Source organism: Syngnathus leptorhynchus, chromosome 8 (genome assembly GCF_054491065.1).
Source record: "Syngnathus leptorhynchus isolate UIUO chromosome 8, UIUO_Slep, whole genome shotgun sequence".
Lineage (NCBI taxonomy): Eukaryota > Metazoa > Chordata > Actinopteri > Syngnathiformes > Syngnathidae > Syngnathus > Syngnathus leptorhynchus.
Genome location: NC_141202.1, coordinates 2799951 through 2813028, shown reverse-complemented (window position 1 = coordinate 2813028; position 13078 = coordinate 2799951). Strand labels below are relative to the sequence as shown.

The following is a 13078-nucleotide window of genomic DNA, read 5'->3' as shown; positions in this document are numbered from 1 at the left end:
AGTGGGTTGTAAAAAATAAACGTACATAAATTGTGGGTCGGGGAACACACGCTGAAGAGTCTTTTATAAAAATAAAAAGTTCAATCTGAGAACACCGTCATTCAAATTAATGCATCTCTGTCCATGTTAATCAAAACAAATGAACTTTTGATTCAGGAATTTATTAGGCAGCTCTTATACTGGATGTCAATAGATGTTGCATGTGATCTTAGTGAGTTTAGTCAGCCCCGCCCATTCGAGATAGCCACGTCCCCTTAAAAAAAAAAAGTGGACTTCTCAAAAAGTCTGCGCACAACTTTCCTAGTCACCTCACTCATTTTCCGTGCGCAGGAGAAGCTGGACGGAGCGTATCACGTACCGGTAATGGGCTCTTCACTTGGCTGCAGGAAAATCTTCCAGTTTTTTCGAGTGTTCGCTCTGGAAAGGCTTCTCTTCAAGCTGAGGGGATAGTTGTTACTTGGGCAGGTGAGGGCCCAAAGAACCGGTCGATGACACCCAAGACGCGCCAGGAGGAACATCCATCTGGAGGACAGCGAGCTTTAAACGCAGCGAGTGCAGGTCAATATTCTTAATATAGGATTATTTCAAACAAGAAAGAACGAAAAAAAAAAGTTTTGACGCATTGCACAAGTTCCTGAGCTGTGCGTAAAATGCGTGCGTAAAGTTAGTGCCACTTTAAAGAATTCAAGTTTATGAGGCGCGATTTGGTATTAGATAGGCAATCATGGCAAAATGGTTTCGAGACTTCCCCATCAATCTGAAGAATGGCAGCGAACGAGTCCGCTCGGCATCCGAATCGGGCCCACAAACACGACACAAACCTTCATTCTCCCGCGACAGCCTGAAGGGAACCCTGCGTAAAGATAATGGAGTGGCTGCTTTGCTGGCCGGGAGAAATCGGAAGAACTCAGCTACGGAGTTGGGCCGTAACCACAACACCGGTTCTGCAGGTGGAACCGTGTGGGAAACTCTGGCGCCTGGGAAAAATCGTAAGAGCTCCTCCAACAAGTCGGAGGCGCCCGAGGAGAAGACTCAGGCGAGGACCACCAGCCTGGCTCAGGCTTACATTAGCAGGATGATCAAAGTGGACAAACAGGACAAGACCCCCAAAGTGAATGAGAAAAGCGAGCAGACTAAAACCGACACCGACAGTGGACGCTCTGCCATTAAAACAACAGTAAGTGACTTCATTTTGTGAAATTGAAGAGGAGGAAGGTTGATGGGTTCAAACGAAGGTGCTTGGTGTCAATCCATTCATCTGGGGACACACCCAAAATGTAAAACGCCATAGACGGATTATGTGTTGCAGTATTATAATGGATAGCTGAATACAAATGGTGCAGCAACACATGTAGACAATAATAAAACAACACTCACCTTGTAAATCTGGCAAAACTATCTGCTATGTAATTGTATATAACATTTTTTTAAATTAAAAACACATTTCTTTTTGTTATTTCCATTGATTTAATATGAGCGTGGTCATGGAATTAATTGAACACAATTTAATTTATCTCAAGGCACCACTGCATAATATGACAAATTAAAATGCCGACTTGTTTTCTTCTAAGTTTTTGTTTGGGCAAAAGTTAATCACACTATAACTGACTGACACATTTTACATGACGATATTTTCAATCCCAAAATGAAATCCAAACTACTTGATAGTGCTCCTCTTTGGAGCTTCCACTCTATTCCCGTTCCCATGGTGAGAACCTCTGTATCCAATTTCCATCCTCAGCAAAAGAAAACAATACAATGAACCCTTCATTGTGTCACATCAAATAATAGTCTGACCTCTTTACGCCACTATTTCCGCTTGTCAAACAATCGGGGGACTCCCCCACCTACACACAAACAAGTCAGCGCTTATCTTATCTCCATCGTGCCTTTTTTTGTGTTTTCTAGCTGATTATCCTCGAGGACTACGCCGATCCGTTTGACGCGGAGAAAACCAAAGAACAGAGGGAGGCGGAGCGAGCCGGAGTCAACGACGGTTACATGGAGCCTTACGACGCCCAGGTGATCATCACAGGTAAGGTCGGATGGTTGTTCCCCAAAAAAGTTAGCGGCGAGCGGGAGCTCCGGCACGCCGACTTCCATCCCCTTTGTCGGTTGCTACGGCAACAGTGTTGTGAAGGGACAATGGGCGCAGCTTCCTCTTCCAACTTCCTGTCTCCTGCCTCTGTTTCCTTTGCCCCCATTCTCTTGATATAGGAAGCTGCCCCCACTGCGCCCATACACACACTTAACGTGTTAACAGAATGCAACAATCCCTTGAGCCCACCCCAAAACAAAACCCCCCAAATCACTTCCCAGCAGTCAGGAAGTTAGCCCGGCCGGCCGGGCCAATCCGAGCCGGCGCTGACCTTTTCTTCCTGTGGTTCCATTGTTTGCTCTCACAATAGCGCAGACACACAGGCTACCTGTCGGGCCTGCGCAGAAACACAAGTCGCATTCCGACTTGTGACACGGGCGCAGGATGCCGTAGATCTTTTTATCTCTGTCACCAGCACAAAGAACAGCCTGGACTGTGTTTGTTCACGCAGAGTCACTACACTGGACGTGTTTGTTTGCAAGTCGTAAATCTCTTGAGCGTAACGTTCGCTGAAGAGGAAGCCGCAGGTATGATATCGATATTTTACCGCTCAGCGTGGCAATAAAGTCCAGATATGGTAATCACTGTTTATATATTATGCACACTGGCGGAGTGAGAGAGAGGGGGGGCTGCCGGGGCACTGCCCCCCTCAGTGATGTGCCATTAAAGTGCCAGGTCAAATAATTGACTTTTGGATATTTTCTGATGTTTCCATGAATTATTTTCCACATTTCTACCCATCCCTCATCGACAAAATCTGATGAATTTTATTATCTTTTTTTTTTTTTTTAATGATTATTATTATTTTTTTAGCTATCCTTGCAATTCTACCAGAGGTGTGTTCACCAAAGTCTAAACACGGGCTCCCGATTTTTGCAGAGGTTCGCCGCCGGGGCTCCAAGGACCTCCTCAAAGTGTGCGTGCTGCTCGACCGAGGCCAGGCGACGGGGAAGGGAGAGGAGGGCAGGCCGCCGTTGCCGCCGCCACCCAATATCTACGACACGCCGTACGAAGGCAGACTGGAGGGCGACAGCGAGGGCGTGTGGATCCCCGTCACACGACCGGAGTCTGACATCCGCCCGGCCGCCGAGTACGAGCTACCCTGGGAGTGGAGGAAGGAGGACATTGTTCGAGCCCTGTCAGGTAGGCGGTCGCGCCGGTGACGAGGCTGGGCGGGCGTTGGTGGAAGGAAGGGTGTCATGGTCTTTATTTGTACAGTCATGTCAGCACTGTACTATCTGTTTGCTTTACGCAGGAAGCTAAACAATCCTCTGCACATGTGTTGACTTTGCTGATGGAGTTTTATTGATATTGTGTTTGTGGCTTCCTGCAGCCCAGTTTGAGGCAGTGGATTGTTCCCCCGCTAAAGAGATTGGTCGCCAGCAGCAGCAGCAACAACAACAGCAGCAGCAGCAAACTTTGAGGCAGAAGAACTGGACGCACAAAACGCTAGTGTCCAGCTCATCTTCCTCCTCCTCCTCCTCGCCTTCCTTTCCCTCGTCGCCCATTCTCAAGCTTTCCCCGATAACAAGCTCGACCCCGTCGTTCCCCACCCTGAGAGTCTCGTCCTCCTCCTGCCCCAACAAACCTCCTTCTCCTACCTCGCCCAACGCCCCGCTGGATGGGGAGGCGGGTAAAGTGGACCCCGGCCTGCCATTGGACAAGCAGAGGTGAGGAGCAAGATCGATATTTATTTAGTTGGCACACAGTCTGCAGTTTAGCAACTGATATACAGTCCCGTCCAAAAGTATTGGAACGGCATGGACTTTTGTTGATGTTGTCATCTGGGGTTTCAGATCATAAGAGAGACAACATTTTTACAGTATAAACAAAATATACATCATATATAAAAATACTCCCTTTTTTTAAATTAGACCTAAAATAATAATTAAAATATTTTAAGTAAATAAAAATAATTATCCATAAAATATACATAATATATTAAAATAGACTATTTTTTTATTTCATTCTCTATTTTGATTTGAATTCAATCAATTGTTCAGCGCCTGTAATTCAATTTTTGCTTGCAAGTCCCCCCAACCCCACAAAAAAAAATAAAAATCAGTCACTTATATCTGAAGGCAGCACTATAATAATTACATTAAAAAAGCCTTTGACAATTTGGCTTATGTAAATCCCTTCTAAAGCAAGTGGCGAGACTTGAAGTGCATCAAGCCTCTCTCCATCTCATTAAGCATGGCCTTTCAAATCAAACGGACCCAGCGGGTGTACGCGTTCGCAGCGTGCCAGCATTTGTAGCAACTGAATGTCATTTTGTACCCCGCTAAGTTGCTCGTCAACACCACATTGTGCCTTCATGGAGTTTCCATGCAGTCATACGGAATTTGTCTTTTTTTCCGCGACGCTCTAACGTGCTCTCACCTTTACATCTTCTTGACACTTGACTTTGTCTCCTTCACGTCTCGGGGAAAGCTGGTACCACGGCAGCGTGAGTCGGCAGCAGGCTGAGGCTCAGCTGCAGCGTTGCAGGGAAGCCAGCTTCCTGGTGAGAGACAGCGAATCAGGAACCAGCAAGTACTCCATCGCTCTCAAGTGAGTGTCACGATGAGCCACTGATAATTACAATTTTGTCATTTTCAAGTTAAGTGCAGAAATGAATTGAGAAAATGCATACAATCTATATGAAGACTGCTGTTACTCAATGTGTAGTTCGGACTTTCACATCTAGGGGGCAGTCTAGTATGCTTTGCTTGATTCAGCGCCACAGAGAACATTTGTCATATGACATAATAGGACTGTACCATTTATTTATTTATTTTGAATTCTTGGATAGGGGATGGTTGAATCTAGAATTGAATCTCTTCAATCTTGAAAAAAATAATTATAGAAAAATAATGCACGGTTGCTACTTAGCATAGCAGGTAGCTCACACATGATGGTGGGCAATGGTTAAAAGGAAACACAAATGACAAAAAGAAAATTGGCAAAGCACACAAAATGAGGGAATAGGATTTGCGTATGGAACACACAGACACACACAGTCACACAAGATTTGAAAATAATTTGGCAAGTTTTTTTGAGTACAAATGACAAATCAACGAGTGTCGTCCACAGAATAAATCCACCTATCAGCACGGACCTGACCTAACCTGAAAGCTGAGCCATTACGTGTGTGTGTGTGTGTGTGTGTGTGTGCGTGAGTGTGTGAGTGCATGCGGCCCGGTGCACATTTGTTCGACGCTGCTCATTCATTTGAGAGTCCTCATCATTAACCCCCTTTACACACGCACTGAACCTTGGCTACTGCACACCATCAGTTAGCCGGGGTATAGATAACAGCGAGTGATTTAAATTCCCATATCCGAGCCCGGCGTATATTTCACGACTCTATTTCTCTTTGAGCTGACGCCGTTGCCTTTCTTGTCGTATATCAGGACCAGTCAGAGCTGCGTGCACATCATCGTGGCCCAAACCAAGAGCAGCAAGGGTCTGGGTTACACTCTGGATCAGAGTAGCTGCGTCTTCACCAGCATCCCCGAACTGGTCCACCACTACCGCTCGCACAGACTTCCTTTCACCGGGGCCGAGCACATGACCTTGCAGCACGCCGTGCAAAGGTCGCATTTGTAACCGGCGTGATAGGTTTACTCAAAGATGCGCTGCTGAGGAATGTACCATTTTATTCGAAGGTGGGGGTGAGGGGGGGGTTAACTTCAAGCTGTCGGCTTTACCAAGACGCTTTAGAGGTGCTGACACGATCAAGAGCAATGCCAGACAATTAGACTGGCTTTGTAAGATCAATACGAGTGATTGGAGTATAGCCATTCGTCCATCCGCGCCTGTCACTCAACGTATCGATCCGTCCAGAAAATGAGGCTCGTTTGCCAGCCAATCTGGACGTCAAGAGGAAGAGTTTTAGGAGTGATTAGAAGGAGCAGCCTTGGGTTAAGGGGACGGACGGTGGTCATAATCTTGCGAGTCGGCACAATTGCCAAAGAATGCTGAGGTGTGCGAATAAAAGCGGGACTGTGATATGAATATTCGGTCTTTTGCTGATGAAAAAGCGCCTTCCCATTAGTTTGCCTTTTTAAGTGCTCCGAGTGCCATGCTAAATTTACAAAGACATGTTTATGATGATTATATATTGAGCATTAAACATTTTGGGGTTTTTATGATTTTTTTTTTTTTAAACATTCTTTCCCCAGGCCATCTTTGCCTTCAATGATGTCTGTATGATGTGATTGATGACTTTATCAACCCCCCCCCCCCAAATTGTGATGAAGGCTGTATATTCTTGTTGTAAGCATATACCCAGTCAATAAAGTTGCATTTGTCACCGTGTGTTATTAATAGACTAGCAAAGGAGAAATTAAAATGAAACCGCTAAGCCGTGTATGTAATCAATTACAGATGCACATACATGCAAGGTCGTTAGGGACATAATTCAGCGTTACTGCTCACGTGCGCAATTAAATGTTCTCACGCATACCAATGATTTTTTTTTTTTTGCTCACATACACTACTGTAATGCTATATTTGACTTTCATTTTTGCACTTGTAAACAAAAGCATACAATATTCCAGTATTGCATATCAGTGGGAAAAAAAAAGTCAATTGTGAATATTTTCAGAAGTATAGCATGAGAGTATTTCAGTAATGCGTGTGAGAGGTATAACGTAAAGTATCTGTGAGTAATAACCATAAACATGAACACGAGTAAAACAAGGCTGGAAGCTTATTCGCACCATTTAAAGCCGTCTTTGTGTTCATGTCAACAAACACACGAGTAAACACAGGTTTGCATGACTGTCTCAGCAATGCGTGTGCAACCATGAGAAAAGAGAGAGGGATTACCAGGTTGCCATGGCGATTAGTGAGAGTGAGGTAGGGCCATCTCTTCAGGGAGGGGAGGGGGGGGGGGGGGAGAGACAGACTGCGATATATAAAAACAGCTATGAATAACCGGGACTTGCATGAGTGGCGATGCGCTTGGCATGCGGCATTCGATGTCAGAATCCCTTTGTGTGACGTCATAATTGGAGTGAAGTCGTCTCTAATTGGAGGTCGGAGACAAGTCAATCTATGTCAGAGTGATGCTCACCGTGATTTGACGCGCGTTAATCTCGGTCACATTTCTTCCGCTGCCGGCGGACGGGTCTGGAATGTTACACAACAAACAGACACCCCCGGATGAAGCGTCACCTCTCCTTCCCATCTGTGTAACGCCTTGTGGTCAGCCCGCCTAATTAAAAGCCACGAAGTAGGTCACAGCAAACAAGAGGCCCCCCGCGGGAATAGGCCGCGCATTATGTCGTCCTCAATCCACTGCTCAGATTGAGTTTGTTGCTGCACTAGCTATTGTTTCGGTAACAATCGTTACAGTGTGCTAAAATGACCAAGCCGTGCAGAAATGTACATTGGAGAAAAAAAAAAACTTTTAGAAACTTCAGAAGTGCACAGCTAATTGACGTTTTGTCACTGTGAAACAATTTAGCGCGTTGGCTCGGTGCAATCTTCGCAGATAAAGCGCGGATATTTATTTGCGTGCGCAATCAACTTTGGGCTGTTTTTTTTTTTTGCACATGCAAATCTTCACTAAATCAGACTCTCTTAGCATGAATGCTGTCAGTCAAGCCGCGATAACACTTTTATAAACCCACTCAATAAATTGGAAGCTGTTTACTTTCATCGACGGACCAATAAGATGAGCACGAAACGTAACGATGCGCCCGGAGTGACAGCGAGAGAAGAAAAAGGGACGACGCGGAGAAGGGAGGGAGGAAGGGAGGGAGCTGGAGGGTGTTGGGGGAAGACAAGCACTCGTGGGGGTCCCAGCTTTTAAATAATTCAGCGAGAGACTCACAGCAGCACTCAGTGCAGGGGAGGAGCACTGTCAGGTCAGCTCATTCACCGCACAGGAGCGGCCAAGAAGGAAGGAAGGAAGTGTGGATAAAGATAGCACGAGAAGGGAAGACGTTACAGCCAAAGCATTTGCGCGCGCACCCGTCTATACGTGCGTTATCTGCACGCGTGTGCGATGCAAGTCATTTAACAGTCAAGGTGAAACAGGTCGCTGCGTCTTGCACTTTTTGGGATTTCTTTGCATCACCACAGCAACCGCCTCCTCCTTCCTTTCTTTCCCTTCCTCCCTCCCTCCTCGCACTTTACTTTGTTGTCCTTTTACACTCATCCATCATTCTTTTCGGATCGCTGTGACTCACCCGCTGATTTGCTCAGTCTTATTCAACAACCCCATAACGCACATCAACCTCTGCCAAGGGTAAAAGGTCAAATGGAAGGGGAATTTAGCAAGACACAACAAAAACAAAGTTCGTGCAGAGGTAACACAAATTAGAATGTTGGTACAAATTTGAATTATTTCAAATGTTCTATCTACAACTGATTTCAAGTGCATCACTTAATTTGTTGATTGCTACCAACGACCAATAGCAGCTCCTGTTTTCTCTAGCTGAGCCGTGATTGGTTGTTGCCTGAGCTCTGAGTTAATGTGATGTCATTTGCAGTCGACAGCATATGACAAAATGGCTACCCTGTGAAATGGATTAAAAAAAACCAGGTGGATTATATGTATTAATCCGAATATTGTGTTTAAACTAGTGGGACTGCATAAAACATATTGCAAAGAAAATTCTTGCTACTGCAGGTGACATTAAAAAACAACCATTCAAGTGTAGAAATGAGACTAGACTCGAACCCAGAACTGCGAGGCAATTGTGTTACCCACTACTCCACCGTGCTGTCTACATGGAAGAATTCCAATATTAGAAAGTGATGTCTGTATGATGCAATGTTAAATTCTACCAGCAACTCAATTGCGCGGGTGTACCTAATGTTCTGTCCCGCGTGGTTGCATATTAAACAGTGACTTTGCGTGGGGAAGGCGTCGTTAGCCGAGCTGGGGAGACAAGAGAGAGGGGGGGGGGGGGGGGGGAGGAACCAGATCCTCCCCTTCCGCCACTCCTCCGCAGACCACCTCCATCCATCCATCCCTCCCTCCCTCCTTTTCTCCCTCTCGCCCTCCCCACTCGTAGCCGGAGCGCAAGCTCACCTGCGGACGATTTCCATATGCGTCCTTTCCCCTTGGTGGTCCTCCATCGTCGGCGCAGGAGCTCACCATGACGTCAGGGTACCGCAGGTAGCCGCTGAAGGGAGGTTTGTGTCGTGAGGAAGAAGAAGAAGAGGATTCTCCGCGGTCCTCGTTGAACACCTTTCGGGCTCGGAAGGGTGACGATGAGGAGGATGAGGATGATGGAGGAAGGTTGGCTGCTGATGTTGCTCCTGGCGCTGCTCGCCATTGCGGGAGGTGAGTAACTATCCGTCCGGGTTTCTACCGCCATCCATTTATGAATTCAAATTCTGTGTGGAGTCGGTGCACGCGTGGAATGTTTTGGGGAAAAAAAAAAAAGGGAAAGAGAGGAGGAAGAGGAGTCACCATCTTTTCCCCGGCACTCATTATGTTTCGCTGTAGCGGAAAAAAAGCACCATAGATGGCTTTAGGTTAAATGCACTGTCACTTTAAATGTGGATCCAGTGTCACAGTGGCACAAAAATATCTCAACATTGATTTATTAATGAGGCTTTTAATACACAGACTAAAATGTTTTACTCATATTTGAAGATAGCGGCAATGTGTTTCGTATATGTTACATCATTTCTAGGATTTTAGATATTTCTTTCATAAAATTGTTTGATTTTTATTTCCCACATTTGATTTTTTTTATATTTTCAAAATGTTTCGAGTTTTTAATACATTTGCAATATTCTTTATATGGCATATATCAGATGATTTTCATGACTTATTTGTAATCGCTAAATATACACGTTTTAATATATCTTATATATTTTTGATATATTCTTAAATGCGTAGACTAGTACAATCTGTCATTTGGATTTATAATCATGCACTTCTTTTTAAAATAATTTGTCATACATTTGTTCATGTTGAATCTATTAGGATGATATATTATATGCTTTATAAAAAAATACACAAACTATTTTTGTCTTGGTGGCATTTTAATTGGTTTAAAAATGAGAATTGACTCTCGATTACTTTACCTGATTAATAAAAGTTTAATTTAAAAAAGCTACATATTTAAAAATATTTTGTACTGTTTGTATTATATTTAATATAGATGATCTATTTGATCCAATTGATCTATTTTTAATTGAGAGGAAATATTTGGTCATATTATTTCGAAGGGGGACACTATAATGACGCCATAAAATTCCGACTAATAACAGTGAACAATGTGCACACTGCGAGAACTAATGGGATCAGTGTATAATGTGAAGTTATTTTACCTCTGAAAATAGAACCTGTTATCACCCGCCCACACATTCTTCCATTCTCCGTCCCTCATTAACACGGAGGTCTCGGACTTCGGTGGGCAGGTTGAGCTAAACAACTTCCTGTCATCAAGGACAAATGCAGGAAACAATCATACATGGGCGAGTCCAGCCCGATTTTTCAAAATGTTATATTTTGACAACAATAATACAGTACACCGCCTTTTTGCTTAGCAAATGGTTTGATCCACCTGGCCCCTCCCACCTGATCCTAGACCCGCCCCTGTTAGCTGCATGCATGCTTAATGCACTTTTGGAGTACTTACTGTAAGACAAATGAAACTGCCTCGGTTGTTTCTAATAGAATGATTTACTGGCAGCGAGTGGAAAAAAAAAAAAAAAAGTATCATTAATTGGTCCTCAGAGAATCTTGCTCAGGAGTTTCACCCGTGCTCTCTCCGTACTGGGACACAGCTCATAATCAATCGAGCAATCTGGAGCTCAATTAATTTGACAGTTGAACAGAGATCATTTGGACAATTTTAACTGCTGGTAGTTTTGGACAGAGGTGGGAACAGGGAAGTTTGAAGGCCACACTTCCATGCGTCGAAAGCAACTTTGGACACACCCAGAGCTGGCGATGATGTCATCGACCGATTATAGGGTGGTGTGTCGCTGTGTGAAAGAACACAAAATCGCGGCGTTATCGTGCTTGGCCGGATCCTGTGGATAAGTCTTCTGTTACGGCTGGGATGCGGCAAGAGGCTTGTACCTGAACATGCTTGTGCAAAAGTCGGTCGGATTTTGCTAATGTTATGTTGTACTTAAATTACTTGAATTAAGTCCCTTGAGCTGATTCAAAATATTAGGAGCAGAAGTATGTATCATGCAAAAAAAACAAAACAGTAAAAAGTTCAAATATGTCACCAGAAAATATACAAACAATATAGAAGTACTTACAGATTAAAATGGATAACAATAATCCAACGCTGTCCTGCTCCACGGAAACTGTCAACGCTTCCTCCTTCTGAAAATGAGCAAAGCTAGGATTTTGGTTAGCAACATTAGATGAAAAATCTTTTGGTCTAAACCAGCGGAATTTTTTTTTTTTACTTCCTGGTAGGCTGCTGCATGCATCAGCATTTCCAAATTTGGGCATAATAGCAACCCGGGCGACGTCATGTCTCCATGGTGTAAATTGAGTTACGAGTTTGAAATGAACCGGATTGAACTCGTAAGTCAAGGTGTCACAGTGTTATTATAATTTCGCGGGTCAATGCGAGATGCACTGAGAGCTCAAACGAAATGCCCTAATTAGACATTCGTCCTTTAGGCTGAAAATCTGATTAGCATTATTCCCCTCCCGGACTACAAACATGTTCCAACACATGTTTGGTGGAACATTCGTAATACACACAGAGTGAAGTTCATTCAATCAGCCTTTAAAAGGCAACACGTGCTTGGAAATCATCTACGCTCTCGTTGGCTTTTAATGAGCACCATGGCGGCGGCGCTGGCACGGCGGAGCATCCCGTTGAGCCGAGACGAGGCAAACGGATGGGACGTTTTACGCCTGGACGCACCGGCGAGTCTCGTCAGGGCGAATACGTGTGATCAAGTGAGACGCGGGGGGGGGGGGGGGGGGGAATTAAGTCTTTAAATTAAGCGTCCCGTACGGGCCACGTTTCGAAGACTTTAGCAGAAGTGAACGCGCAAATATGAAGTGAGCAAGGACGCTCAAGGGCACTTCAGCACTGTCGTGTGGGGAAGTCCGACTCCCCCCCACCCCCTCCCCCGCTGGGTTATGCATAATAAACAGGTTTGCAGTGCGGCGTTGACCTCATGCAAGGGTTACTGCATGATGACGCCATTCAGCAGCGGAAACTCCGGTTGAATGTCTGAGTTCGTAAAAATTGAGTTTGACTTTAGATTTCATTTCGACCTCAAATGTTTTTCGGAAGATGGCACAATGCCCGATTTCAAGACTCGCTGCTCGCGTTAGCCACTTATGACTCAAATCCACCGTGATCACTCCCACAACTGCGCAGCCTGACCTTTCACAGCAAAACGCAAGCTAGCTTTCAATTTGAGGAGAAAATTTAAGCAACACTGTAAATCAATTTGCAAGTTTTCTCAAACAGGTTATGACCCGGGTTCGAGTGTCACCATCTGTAGCAGTTTTCTGCGTCACAGAACCTGCTGGAATGTTTGTAGAACTTTTGAAGCTAGATAAAACTTTGTCCTCAGGCCTGAGTGCAATCAACCATAATATTTTCATCTTTTAGCCTGACACAACCTCAAAACAGTGATTGTATGTTCAGCTTGGAAATGTGAATTACTCTCCTTCCTCTATGTCACAGAAATGTCGGGGTTAGGGTCAAGGGTCACGGCTAAGCCGATGCCCATGTGGCTGACTTGAAATGAGAGTCGGAATATACCATCTAACTGCACGTACCTATAGACAAGCATGAATTCACGCTTGAATTCACACCAGTGGGTCGATTTAAAGCTTCAATGAACCTCCATGTGCATGTTTTTGGAATGTGGGAGGAAGAAACTCAAAGCACAGGGGGGAACACGCAAAGTGACATTTGAACTCGGGACCTCGCCACAATGAGGCAGATGTTATTGTGTACTTTTTTTTGGGGGGGGGGGGGGGGGGGGGGGGGATTCAAACAGCAAAAATGTGTTTGTCGCACCGTGACGCTTTTG

General features: G+C 44.8%; 3 protein-coding genes across 3 annotated transcripts in view; 2 read left to right on the top strand and 1 right to left on the bottom strand.

Annotated features, from left to right (window-relative positions):
• Window positions 1-333: 333 nt before the first annotated feature.
• Window positions 334-6377, top strand: she (Src homology 2 domain containing E). Its single transcript, XM_085917412.1, has 6 exons — window positions 334-1177; window positions 1909-2035; window positions 2978-3241; window positions 3432-3768; window positions 4532-4651; window positions 5494-6377. The coding sequence occupies exons 1-6, from the start codon at window positions 725-727 to the stop codon at window positions 5687-5689; spliced, it is 1497 nt and encodes a 498-aa protein (XP_085773538.1). The 5' UTR covers window positions 334-724; the 3' UTR covers window positions 5690-6377.
• The window catches only part of s100t (S100 calcium binding protein T), a 25944-nt gene continuing 16473 nt past the window's right edge, over window positions 3608-13078 (bottom strand). Inside the window, exons 9-13 of the mRNA XM_085917413.1 lie at window positions 11327-11393; window positions 10382-10489; window positions 9129-9436; window positions 4481-4601; window positions 3608-3748 (exon numbers count right to left, since the gene is read on the bottom strand). The gene's annotated coding sequence lies outside the window, so the exon portion shown is untranslated. The remainder of the gene's footprint in view (window positions 3749-4480; window positions 4602-9128; window positions 9437-10381; window positions 10490-11326; window positions 11394-13078) is intronic.
• chrnb2 (cholinergic receptor, nicotinic, beta 2) overlaps window positions 9239-13078 on the top strand; it is a 12326-nt gene continuing 8486 nt past the window's right edge. Inside the window, exon 1 of the mRNA XM_085917411.1 lies at window positions 9239-9383. Within this exon, the coding sequence (XP_085773537.1) occupies window positions 9311-9383 (73 nt within the window). The 5' untranslated portion in view covers window positions 9239-9310. The remainder of the gene's footprint in view (window positions 9384-13078) is intronic.